General features: G+C 41.5%; 1 protein-coding gene across 1 annotated transcript; it reads right to left on the bottom strand.

Annotated features, from left to right (window-relative positions):
• Window positions 1–12,015: 12,015 nt before the first annotated feature.
• On the bottom strand, window positions 12,016–13,444 carry LOC143496521 (uncharacterized). The gene is made up of 4 exons (XM_076992688.1): window positions 13,303–13,444; window positions 12,997–13,139; window positions 12,214–12,768; window positions 12,016–12,066 (listed from the first exon to the last, which is right to left on the bottom strand). The coding sequence occupies exons 1-4, from the start codon at window positions 13,442–13,444 to the stop codon at window positions 12,052–12,054; spliced, it is 855 nt and encodes a 284-aa protein (XP_076848803.1). The 3' UTR covers window positions 12,016–12,051.
• Between the last annotated feature and the right edge of the window lie 244 nt (window positions 13,445–13,688).

Genomic DNA, 13,688 nt, shown 5'->3' with positions numbered 1-13,688 from the left:
ATTAATAATAATTTTAATCAGTTACTTAATTTAGAGTGTGAGAGACAGTGCTTGACAGTGTAAGAGTGAGAGTTAAATAATGTGAGGAAGCGAAGTTCACATGACGAGTTTAGATGAAACTCTTTTTCTTCAATAGGACCCAAGTATTTTTCCCATTTCTCCACAGAGAAAGCATATAAATGCTCAGAATTTTTAGGTGTCCAGTATTCATGGTCCTGATGTGACATGAAACTGGTTGGTCCATAGTCTGACAAGAGAAATATTTAGGAATATTATTAAGAGTAGAAATTTCCCAATATACAATAATCTTGAACACCAATGACGACAAAACTTTTTAAACCTTACTTTTCAATTGGTAGAAAGGCCTAAGACGTGAGACATTAATGCAGCAACGAGTCCCTTAGTCTTTCACCACAGTTGTCACACCTTTAGCAGTGATGGTATCTACAGAAAAAGGCCCTTGATGCCGGTCTGCAAGGGAGTCTTTTCTGTATTTTTTATTAGGGTTTTGGAATATCAACACCTCATCACCTGCACTTGAAACTGCATGTTTAACATTGCGAGCTGCAAATATGTTCTCGTTCAGCTGTGTAAATATCAAAGTAAAAATGTAAATGTAAAATGTGATATGGTAAATATGATAATATAAAAGTTAAGTTATACTGAATATTAACCTCATTAACAAACTCTCTTCCCTGGTCAGTAATAATTTTCTTGACCATGCCGAACCAGTACAGCTTCTTAATGATTGCAGCTGACACTTCACTTGCGATCTTAGATTGCAGTGTCTCAGCAACAACCCATTTTGTATACAAGTCCGTCATAGTCATCACATATTTGTTGTATGTACATATACATACATTATATATAAAATGTAAATAAAAATGTAATTGTGCCATATTTTGTCAATTGTGATTTTTCACTGCAATCGAAATTTGTCCTCTGCATTTTACCCATCTGTGCAGTTAGAACACACACACACACTAGTTATTACTAGGGGGCTGTGGATAACATGTGCCCAGAGCAGTGAGCAGCCCTAGTCCGGGGAGCAGTTGGGGTTAGGTGCCTTGCTCAAGGGCACCTCAGTCATGGCCTCAGGTCTGTGAATCGAACCCACGACCCTCCGGTCACAAGACCAGTTCCCTACCACCAGGCCATGACTGCCCTGTATATACATAATAATAATAAAAATATATATATATATATATTATACACGCACACACACACGCGCACACACACACACACACATATATATATATATATATATATATATATATATATATATATATATATATATATATATATATATATATATATATATATATATTATATATATATAATGAGACTGTGGTTTCCTATTTGTCTGAATTTTCCCATGATGCCAAAAAAATTCTACTACCACCCAAGAGTGGGTAGTCTTTGTTTATCCCCCGGTGCAAATATAGACAGATTCTGCTGTACCATTTTTCAAAAATCCACATTGAAATCTTAATGTTCTTAGGGCTTGGAGATAAATTTATCAGAAATTGGTTATCAGTTTCTCAGAAATCTCCCATAATTCCAAAAGACTGCTGCATGAGAGTATGAACCCTTAACTATCATCACAGTAAGTTTGCACAGATTGCACTGTACCATTTCCTCATAAATCTATTTTAGGTTCATAATGCATTTAGGCGAATTAAAGCACTCATGTCAAATAGGCTGAATTAGGACATCAATTTATCAGAAATCATCCACTATAGTTTGTGACCCTCTCTTTAATTTCCCTAATCAACTATGTGCATAAGACAATCAATTTGTAAATTTAAAAATCAGGTTACTCAAATGATCATTTTTGCTTGCTGTGGAACTTTGATCATGATTACAATGACAAAGAACTCTAGAAGCTTCTCTGGCCTCATATACCCATGATGCCTTGCAGAGATATGCCAGAGAAAGGCTCTAGATAGAACATGCTGATGTAGGTTCACCAGCAAAAGACCAACTGGCCACATATCTGCATATTCCCACTGAGGCCAACTCTGATATGGGCAGAAATGTATTTAAATGGTTAAATACATGAGTACATGCCACACTGTGTACAGTAGAAAAGAAGAGGAAATTGCAGGCAAAACTAGCATCCACTTCTAAAACATGCCGTTTCAGACTTGAGGTAAGAAGTTTCAAGGAATACGTCACCTATAAACACAAAAAACAAAACATCAACTAACTAGTCAGGAGCAGCCAGCATAATTTCAGCCAGCTCTGATTTCATTATTTCTAGGTGGAGGACTCCTACAATGTTCCTTGCCAAATGCTGGATGTGTTCAAAACATTCTTTCAGAGGACATACTGTAAACCCAAAGAATCATGGATAAAATAAGACCACCGTAGCTGCACCTCTCCAGGTGACCAGTAAGCTGTTGAGAACCTGACAAAAGAAGCTTCTGCAGGTCATTTCCTAGACATTGACCTACAATCTCATAAGCACAAAACCTGCTGGCACCCAAATGGGGCGTGTGATGGAGCTACCCTTCACCACAATGTACACAACATAAGTATTGACATTGATTTCATTATGTAAGTTAATAACTAAATGAAGACACATAGGATGCAATTTACTTTTTATTGAGTAATATTAATCAGCTTACCAAGGGAGAACCTGCACAGAAAAAAGGAAAGGTTATATAATGTATGTAATGAAAAATGTTCATTTTATTTGAGCAATACCGGTGACTGGTATGCAGAGAAAGGCAGCCATGTTGTTTTGTTGAGAAAACAGATTGGGTTCTGTAGAGTCAGGGTTGCCAGGTCCTACAAAAATATCCCGCACAAATTCAGTGTAAAACCTGCCCTTCAGTCAATAACTTTAGGGTTTGGGCTAGTTTAGGCTTCTGAAGGGCCTAAACTAAAATTGACTATTATATCGGGATCGATTCTTAGTTTTGATTTGTAACTCCTGCCCAAAAAACTGCACCCAGCAACCGCAGAATTTTTACCTGCGGCTGGATTTTCAAACCAGCCCAATTTGGCGTGAAAACTGCGAACCTGGCAACTATGTGTAGAGTGCTTTTATGGGTTGGGTTTTACCACCAAAAATCCAGGAAGTGACATCACACCACTTCCTGTGTAGCACTATAAAAGGCCTGATGAGAATTGTTTGAGCAGGTTTTTGGTGGGAGAGTATGTAATGCTGAAAGTAAGAAATGATCTTGATGCTTGAACTGTGCAGTGTGATAATTGATGTGAGGAACTTGTGAACTATCACATTTTGGGTTTTTAATGTATTGGTTTGTTTCTGTAAATAGTTTTCTTGCCTCTACATGGGGATTAAATAAACACATGCTACTTCTTGACACCCTACCTGAACCAGACCCTGTGCCTTGTCTGCCGGTCACTCACAGGGCGAACAGATCAAGGCCATGCAGAAGTGTCAGAATGTTATGTTTCTGTGCGGGATGCAGGATTTGATGTTCCTGTGTTAAACCATGAGTGGTAACAGAGGGTGGTCTTTCCCTGGAGGTCATACATAGGCATAGTGGGGGAAGTGTGACTCAAGGAGTCCCCATTGAAATGGGCTAAAACTGTGTAGTGAGAAAGACTACGTCTTCAGTTCAGAAAGAAGGTAGAGACACAGAGGTGGGGCTCCTGTGTGTAAATGTACTATGTTGGTTATATCATCAAACAGAATCCCACAGATTAACCTGTTTTTGATAACTGCGGTTCCTTTGATATGCGCCGGGTGTTAAAGGAAGAGGAGTTTGGTGTAGGGTCTCTTCTGTTTTCCTCTCTTCCCCTCTGCTTTCTTGCACATTGAGACACCCTGCACTGGTCTGTATAACTGTTTCCATGAGAATAACTACCTTTTCATACATTGATTTAGAATAGTACTGTTTGATAATAAATTAATCTAGTTGTTAATAGATAAATCTAGTTAATTGCTTAACCAACTTTTCTTAGTTATATCCATAGCAGGCCAGATTAACTCCTAATAAGTATCAGATAAAGGTAAATGTATAATAACACCTATTCCCTATAAAATACTTAATCTGTTGCATACGTTTTATATGCCAACCCCTTAGTAACTGTAGCTGTATAGTAAACCTCTGACAAAGCAGGCTACTGTTTATAGCAAGGAACTTTGTGAAGTTGGTTAGTTATATCCCGTAACCTACAGTGAGCTATTGGATAAGTGAGTTCCCTTAACCTTTATTTAAACCTTAACCAAAACTATTACATATTATGCACATTAGTCCTTCATCTGCACCTATTTCCATCTTTAGTTGTAGGTAAGCAGGGTTGAGGAGTTAAGCATCAAAACAAAAACCCATACAGCCAACCAAGGTGAGCTCTGTTCGGGCAGAAGACTGAGATGCAGTAGTAGAGATGGTGTACAGGAACCCAACCCTTTCTCCAAAACACAGCACACGCCCCCTACTGGCCTCCATAGGACCAGGACAGACTCCATCACATTTTCCTCCAAGATCTCCTGGTACTGAAGGGAATTCATGGTACCCTGCACACGTTGAAGCTTTCCTGTACCATTAGAAGCAAAACAGCCCCAAGGCATAATTGACCCCCTGCCGTGCTTCACAGTAGGCAAGGTGTTCTTTTGTTCATAAGCCTGGTTCTTCCTCCTTCAAACATAGCGCTGGTTCATTGGCCCACACAGTTCTAATTTAGTTTCATCTGACCACAGTACACTGTCCCAAAACTTTTGTGGCTTGTCCTCGTGACTTTTGGCATACTGCAGTCAACTTTTCTTGTTCTTTGGAGTCAGTCAGTAATAAAAACTTTTTTTTCGGCGATGATGAATAGTCCATGATTGGAGATTTTTTCTGCCTTTCCTCCATAGTTCCTTGCACGCTGGTGATGGTACTAATAATCCAGATGATTGGTTATTGATGGCGATCATCATCATCTGTCCTGATGCACAAACTGCAGTAGTCCTCTTGTGCTGGGAGCCTGGTTGAAGTTCGTTGCATAGCTGCCCGTGGTCTCTACTCCAGGATGAAGCACAGGAGACCTACATGATGGACAGATCGAGAGACAGAAAAGCAGAACAAAGACTAAACACAGTTCAATGTATTCTTGTGAAATCTGGGAGATGTGTTAGGGAGATGTGAACCGATGGAGTCTCCCTTAAACATCACGGACACCCCCCTTTGCTGTGTCGTTGACGTTTTGAACCTTAGTGATGAGCAAGAATAGTCAGAAGCAAAGATATCAAAGTAAAATAAATTTTATTAAAGATGGATCAATCCAGAAATGTCCATTACAGAGTACACTGTATGGTTGCCTTTTATTGGTCTCAATAACATCCCTCAGTGTCCAGAAGTAGTCTGCTGACAAAGAGGGTATTAGTAGTTTCTTTGTGTGATTTTGAATAAGTGTGACATGTTGCATGTAGGAGGATGCTCCTCTATAAAACTGAAGTAACAGGGGAATCTTAACAGGTCTTTAAAGTTTTGGTGATGTTAAAGAATGGTGAAGAATATGTTGCATCTGTTCCTACATCATCATCATGTGAGAGCTTCAGGATCACTCCTGAAATATGCAAATAAGAATACATGTCGGTTATTTCTCAAAATGGACTGAAGCTCTTCCTGTGTGAGTGAAGAACCTTGGCAGTGTTCTCCTATGTGGTGATGGCATGTAGAAGTGACATCCATGTAAATAGGAGGGTTTAAGCCCTCCCTCCTGCTGCTTGGACAAGAACCAATTCTTTCAGTGTTTGCAGTGTTGAGGACAGAGAATAGGGAGCTGTAAATCTCTACTGGTGATGACGGATAAAAATTAAGGATTATATCATCTGAAATAAATATGCTGATTTCAGGTATAAAATCAATTCTGATTTGAATCTGTGGGCATCTGAAATGCTGTTCCAACTATTGCCAATGGATGGGGGTGTGGAGAAAGATGATTCTTAATGAATCATCTCCTACGATTGGACGACAGAAACAGACAGGAGTAGACCTGAACTGAACTGAGCAGATGTGTAGCCTGTTTTGTTAAGTGTGGATGTAGGTACTTACATGTGTATCCTCACTTGGACCTGGCATGGAGTTGGGTATAGGGGGATACTGCCCCTACTGTACCTCAGTGAGAAGGTGAGCTCCTACCTTTGCATGTAGAAGAGCAGGTAGGCTGTTCTTGCCCTGCGCTTAAGGATTGCTGGCTCATTCATTTTTGAAACCTTTGAATCATTGAATGTTAACCAGCTTTCTCCTTTCTCCTCAGCTACGTCACTGATGTAGTGCCTTGTCAGGGTAGAGAGATGTCATTAGTCACTTTAGTTTCTACTGCATGTTTGTGGATAATGTCAGACTGCTCACCACTGAAAAATTTGCAACAGGGCAGATGTAAGAGAAGGAGGAAACCCTGAGTGTCTCTCCCTCCTTTTTCAGCTGAAGCAAACACATCATCAGGAACTCATGGGCATCCTGTGGAAGACAGTACATCAGAAGAGAATTGCTCCTGGACTTCAGCAGCAACAGAGTGAGAAAATAAAGAAGGTTGTGTGCAGTTCCTGCAGGCTACTGCATGTGGTTCTGATGTGTTCTGAATGGCTCAGAGGGTTGTTTAGCTGAACCTGTTGGTAGTCCTCTCCAAACGCAGGGCATCTGACTGAAATACAGGCATTCAGGGCTCTCAGCAGCTTCTTCTTCTGTGAAGAACTACAACTAGTGAGCCTGCCTTGCTGCAAATCTGCAAAACATCTACGCATGGTAACAGGGAGACCAATGTGGTTTATTTCTCTCAGCATCACAACACCTCCCTAAGCACTCATAATTGAACAGTTCATTTAGACACGTGAATCCTCTGTTCCTGATCCGGTACCTGAGCATCTGGCAGCTGGATGTCCGCTTAGCAATCGACCCCCCCCCCCCCAACAACTTTCGTTCCATTGATGTGTATCAATCTGGTAGCCCTCCGCTATAATTGGTATCCAAGAAGTAGCTCCCAGTTTCAAAAATGTTGGTGACCCCTGCAGTGGACACTGCAGGATTCAAGATACCATTGAGTCAGACTACTACTAAACTACAGGAGTCCATGTCATTATCTAGTGTTTTTGTAAGTTAGACATTTGCCAAGAAGCACAAATAACCATCGACAGACATACCATTTAAAGAACAACCTCAAGTGGTATCAGCTGAGTTAGTGCTCTGGTAAGAACTCAACAAACAGGTGGGTCTTCAGTCTACGCTTGAAGATAGCAATAGACTCTGCAGTCCTAGCAGCTAATGGAATATCGTTCCACCATCTTGGAGCCAGGAAGGAGAATAGTCTGGAGCTTTGTCTTCCATGAGACTTTAAGCATGGAGTTTCGAGTCGAGCCATCTTGAGTTTCTGAGTATTCGCTGTACGGATCGGCTTTTGACCATGGACATCATGTAGGGAGGGGTTGGTCCATTTTTGGCTTTGTAAGCAAGCATCAATGTTTTATATCTGATGCGTGCCGCTACTGGAAGCCAGTAAAGAGAGCGTAGCAGAGGAGTCACATGTGAGAACTTGGGGAGATTGAAGACCAGTCGTGCTGCAGCATTCTGAGTTAGTTGTAGAGGTCTGATGAGGGTGACAGGAGCACTGATAATCAGCTGCTGATAACCAAAAATCCCATAACGGTCGAATCTGAAATCCTGATGGTTGTCCACGGTGATGATGAATAGTCCACGGATGGTGATTCTTTCTGGCTTTCCTCACAGTTCCTTGCACACTGACGATGGTGATTGTTCTAATAATCCCGACGATCAGTTCTTGATGCTGTTAAGTCCTTTGGTCTTGTCTCTGTTCTCTGGCGTGGACCATAAAGTCTCTCATTATCTTGATGCACATCTCATCAAGGCTTATTATTCTGTCCTGGTCCACAAACTGCAGTAGTCCTCTTGTCCTGGGAGCCTGCGTGAAATTCAGGTTGCACAGCTGTCGGTAGTCTTTAATCCAATAAGAAGCACAGGAGACCTACATGATGGACAGTACGAAAGAGACAGAAAAGAAGAATAAAGACTACACACAGCTTTATGTTTTCATGAGAAATCTGGAAGATGTGTTAGGTTTACACAAACCTCAAAAGAACCTCAAAACAGAGTGTGAGGGGAAAGAGAAGAATGGGCGGATGTAAAATTATCAGTCCATGTGATGTTCTGCTTCTGTGTCCCAAAAGAACAACATCTAGTCCTCATGTGATTATGGGAATACCTTCAGCATCTGAAAAACACACATGCAAACAAAAATATTAAATTACGTGGAACAATAAAACGCATGCCACACAGTCAAATCATGATGTGTGGGTGTTTAAAAGCCTGGAGGTGGACGTTGATGGGGTGCTCTTGGTGGGTATGGACTGGAGGAAAAAACAGCTGGGTTTGGTGTCTCCAGGGTCTGGGTGTGACTAGATTCGGATGATCTGAAAATGTCATCTGAGCCGATGGAGACACCCTTAAACCAAGTGGACACCTGTGTTTGCTACAACACACACACAGTAAAAATGCCTTTAGATATCATTTTCTAAAAACCTCACCACAAATAAGTCTAAATGCAATCAGAAAGGAAGAAGCACTGACCAGAAAAATATTCTGCGCCGATGTCGATTTTGAACAGGTGCGCAGGTAAATGTTTGCCTCCGTGATGCTGGCTCCCCTCCGCTGAATTAACAGAGGACATGCAGATGAGTGTAATTCAGAATGGGACAAGCTAGTTAAAGATGCTTATAGTCAAGACTCTTCGTTACCTTGATGCAGGCCACGGCACTAGCGCTGGCAAAGTGGTGAAGGGTAAGCTACAAATACAAAGAAAAGATTAGGTTGAAGGGACGTTGACAGTAGCATGTCCATTCTTACTGAAATTGTGAACCTGTTCCCATGACTCACCTCTGCATCTATCCAGTAGAATTGTTGAGCACCCACCAGTGCTCACTCTGCCACCCACTGTAGATGGACTTGTGCTGAAGCTTCACCTCCACCACCTGCATTTTATGGGTTTTGCATCGTCAAAGTAGCAAAAAACTCATTTTGGTCTGGGGGCCAAATACAACTTAATCGGACCTCAAGGGGGCCAGACCAGTAAACTCATTACAAAAAATTACATGGAACTAATAATAATCAATCAATCAATCAATCATCAGTTATTCATATACAGTGTTGCGAATAACAATAATTATTTATAATATAATTATTATTACAATAATAATAATGCGTTATTTTTAACGGCGTTAGGTAACGGCGTCATTTTGTCAGTAATGGGATAATATAATTAATTACTTTTCCTGTCGTTACAACGCCGTTGACGTTACTGGTCATTAAAAGCGGTGCGTTACTATATATTGATATACTAACAGTAATGCGAGCGGACCGCTCCCCAGGCTAGTGAGGAGTAACAGATCTCGATAGGTCACAGTTCTCGGTGTAACACCTGTTTAACTTAACAAGTCAGTAAGCGATTGGCTAAGGCAGCGTTATGGTAGCCAATCGGAGCCAGTGTTTTTACACGCGTGCCGAAGCACTCCAGTGACACGACACAAACGGAGAAGAGACAGAAATGGCGAGTCAGAAGCAAGCCGAAGAAAAATTTGCATATTCAAGTTGGCGATATAAACATTATTTAAGAAAATACTTGAAGTTTCTGAATGTCTACCAGACTGGGTATTTGATTTATTTAATTAAGAATAGAGGTTTAATTGTTAAGTTTACTTCTGTTGTGAACAAACCAGTTGTCTCAGGTTGAGAGAATTTAATTTAATTTGATAGATGTAAATGCACTTTATATAGTGTAACTGTTTACTTTTGTTTCTTTTTTTTTCAAAGATTTGGGATTATAAAGGATTTTATCCTGCACTGGTATGGTGATGTGCAATAAATGTCAAAATTTAAACACCTTTATGATCTACTCATTTCAACTGACTGAAAACTGCTTTTTCAAAAAATCCTTATTCATTGGCATACAATTTTTTTTTTACTGTAATGCAAATAGTTACTTTCCCTGGTAACGAGTTACTTTTATTATAGAGTTATTCAGTTACTAACTCAGTTACTTTTTTGAACAAGTAGTGAGTAACTATAATTACTTTTTTAAAGTAACGTTCCCAACACTGCTCATACCTGAATACATTTAGACTTACTTATGGGGAATTTAGAAAATGATTCCTAAAGGCATCTTCACTTATTTTTATTCTTATTTGTGGTTTTCAGCAATCAGAATTTTCTGTGACGTATAAGGGTGTCTCCATCGATTCAGATGGCCTTTTCAGGTCACATGAGTCTAATCACACCCAGACCCTGGAGACACCGGACCCTGCTGTTTTCTCCACCAGTCCAGACCCACCAAGAGGACCCCCTCCACGCCCACCTCCAGGCTTTTAATCACCTACACAGCATTTTAATAGATTCTTATACAAAGTTCTAATCTCACTATATATCATGCTTTTTACTTTTCCACATAAAAACAAAATGTTTTGAACTATGTTTAGTCTTTGTGGAGATGCCTTGGGGGGGGGGGGGGGGGGGGGGGGGGGGGGGTGGTGGATGTGGCTTCACAACAATGTATACACTGAAAAGGCCAGGGTTTTCCCCGAAAACATCAGGCTTAACTCCAACGATAGACTTCACCCATTGTTTTTTAATTTGTGCAGCACACACATGAACATAGTCCCTTAAACCGGATAAAACATTGGTAAAACTGTGCAGTAAAAGCTTAGCGGCATGTCTGGCCACACTCGCTGCCCCCGTGAAGTTCTCCCTTGAAAGATCCTATGCTCGGCATTTAAATGAGTAGCCCCTGCCCCAACTTTGTTAGACTCTACCACCTACGCTGGAGCAGGACTACATACGTCGCCATTGAAACATGTACAACATACACAAACATAACTGTATGCTATACATCACATTCAGCATTACAACTTTTCCTGTCCTCCTCCTACAGGTTCAGTAGGACCTGCCTCCCCCCCTTCTGCCGATGACCGTGGGCTCTACCGGCCAGCACCAGGGAAGCCCTGGAAGACGACCCTCCTCCCCTGAGGACGAAGGACCTCTAGTGAGTTATTCCTCTTATATATACACAGTCCAGGTGATGGGTCAGGTCTCTGACCCCATCAAAGTCTTTATTTTGCTTTTCTGTCTCTTTCTTCCTCTCCATCATGTAGGTCTCCAGTGCTTCTTCCTGGAGTAGAGACCACAGACAGCTGTGCAACCTGATCTTCACCCAGATTTCCAGGAGAAGAGGAGTAATGCAATTTGTGGACCAGGACACAATGCATATTGCCTTCTGTCATGCAGGTATCACAATGAAGCAGTCTGGTTCTCTTTTTTTTCTTCATTTTAATTGAATAACACATTTTCTACTTCCAGCAATGTCACCCAAGTAGGTGTTTTCCCCTCATTTTCTGCAGATCTTGGAGAAAGCCGTTGCCAATCTGGAACGCATCTGTGACGGGCAGGTGTGAGCAACAAAAAGGAAGCGATCACGCCAAGTCTCAGGGAAAAAGGGTGGTTTAATATAAAGTGTGCAAACCTAAAACCCGTGCACTATCTCCAAATTAAGGATATAATGACCAGCGGTCAACTGGTACAAAGACAAGACATATATAGGCAAACAAATGACCCTCAGGTGAGACGGATCACGGGCTCCGCCCACCTGAGGGACGTACATGACGTCAACAGACAATAACAACAACAGCCGCTGTGGACAGAGACGGCCGGTAGGGGGCCGCCTCACCGTGACAGCATCGACTTTCTTCTGAGCTTAGGGATGGTCTTGTCAGAGGTGGATGGTGCTTCAGCACTGGTAGACTGGAAACCTGCAAAGTCAAAGCAAATAGACGGCGTGAGAGGGATGCTGTGTGTAGTCTTCCATGCTGTTGTCATTATTGTTGTTCATGCCCTATTAGTTGTGCAGCAGGAAAGACTACTAAACCATGGAAGACTACTAAACCATGGAAGACTACTAAACCATGGAAGACTCAGTTCTTTATACATAATACTGTCATGAATTAAACTTCATGAAAGAAATACTAAAATGCGTACCATCTGGAATATGTTTGTCCACCACCTGGTCCTCCACCTGGTCCTGGACATGCACTTAGTTTGTCCGTTTCTTTAAAAAGAGCAGACAATTTGATATTAAAAAATCATTCAAAATATGATTGATGGTAGCATAAATGTATGGTTGAAAATCATTCAGAAGAGCAGAGTCTAAAGCTAATGGTGTGACTGGGAATAAATACATTTTAAAAACAGATACCTTGAATCTCCGCTTCAGAAATCTTGGAAACCTGAACCACCAAGATTTCTTCTCCAGCCCCACGTCCACTGTCTGTGCTGCACTCTGCAGAGCGGAGCCTGTATGGTCCTGTTCTGTCCGAGAGATGGTGATGCCAGCGACATCACCGAACAGAGTGAGGGCAATCAGAGCTGACAGCTCTGAGCAGCATCTCTGTAGTGACAGCTTCACTTCCACGTCAGCCTCTGTCACAGATGTGCTTCTAGAACCGTAGTGATCAGTGTCAGGCTTGGTCCAGGATGTCAACCCAAGGCGTTCTTGGAGAAAAGTTTCTGAAGCGGTCTTCACAAATCTCCTCACGATGCCCGACTGGAGTGCCTCCTCAGAAAGGTCAGACAGCACTGACTGAGTCCCCCTGCAGCTCATTTGTGCCTTTACTCGGTCCAGAGCCGCAATCCTTTCCAGCATCAGGTTCCTCACTATAGGGATGAGGTCCTGAGCAACCACCTCCTTCACTGCCACTTTGACCCATGCTGAGATTTTTTCCAGCACTTCAATCAAATCCTCCATTTTCATCTAGTTAGGTTAAAGGAAAGTGTAAAAAGTTCATCAGTATCCAAAAGCTTAATGATTTTTAATTACTTTTAACCTTAAGCTGATTATTTCTTTAAGAAGTAAAATGCTAATGTAAAGAACATCTACTGTTGTGAAGGTCTGACCAGACATGGCCAAAGGCTCATGTTGCTATGGTAACTCAGACACACAGGCAGATAGGAAGACAGAGATACAGAGATTCGTACTCACATTGCTTGGCAGTGTATTCCTCAGCTCTTCAGTTAGAACAGCTGGATTAATCCCAGAGGTGGATTTGACTCCACCACTTTTCCCACATGGAGGAGTGTTGAGATCCTCAATCACTGCCTCCTCCACTCTAGTACAGCAAATAGCTGTGGTGAAAGAAACATTTACTTTAAGCATCTATGAGGCAGAGACTAATGATGCACATAAGCAATTGTCACTAAAAACATAAATTGTGGAAAATTATAGTTATGAATAAATAACCTCATAATGCATCATGTTTTGGTAACATGTAATCACGCTAAATCTCACCTGAAAACCATCTGCTATGGTCTTTCTTTGCCTGCTTGTTTTTCACGCTGGGGGCAGACACATCACAGCCCTCAGGAAGCTCCTCTGCTGGCCCAGCTTTCTTAGACTGTAGTAGAGAAAATGAAGAAAATATGAGTTTCATGATGACTATCGCAGGGGTTCTCAACTGGTCTCAGCCCGGGACCCACTTTCTCTCATTGTCATTAAGTCGCGACCCACTTTAAAAAACGTTGTCGGTTGCCGTACACCATGCACTTTATGTAATACAACTTGTTTGGTGGTCTTATGAAGGACCGTTTATAAGCTATTGAAATTATTACAAAAAACAGTGTGTAGTGCTCTGGGGCCTTCACGACCGCCACTTGCGTCTGTGTTAAGGTCATTTG

The sequence above is a fragment of the Brachyhypopomus gauderio genome, unplaced genomic scaffold (assembly GCF_052324685.1).
Source record: "Brachyhypopomus gauderio isolate BG-103 unplaced genomic scaffold, BGAUD_0.2 sc96, whole genome shotgun sequence".
Classification (NCBI taxonomy): Eukaryota; Metazoa; Chordata; class Actinopteri; order Gymnotiformes; family Hypopomidae; genus Brachyhypopomus; species Brachyhypopomus gauderio.
The sequence above is the reverse complement of the archived record's forward strand: the minus strand, read 5'-3'. Positions and strand labels throughout refer to the sequence as shown.

Excerpts from the sequence above, each read along its gene's own strand:
- LOC143496521 (XM_076992688.1), bottom strand. The coding sequence starts at position 13,444 with ATGAAACTCATATTTTCTTCATTTTCTCTACTACAGTCTAAGAAAGCT. Across the intron at positions 13,140-13,302 it reads CCATAGCAGATGGTTTTCAG|CTATTTGCTGTACTAGAGTG; the intron begins GTGAGATTTAGC and ends CTTTCACCACAG. Across the intron at positions 12,769-12,996 it reads GGAATACACTGCCAAGCAAT|ATGAAAATGGAGGATTTGAT; the intron begins GTGAGTACGAAT and ends TAACCTAACTAG.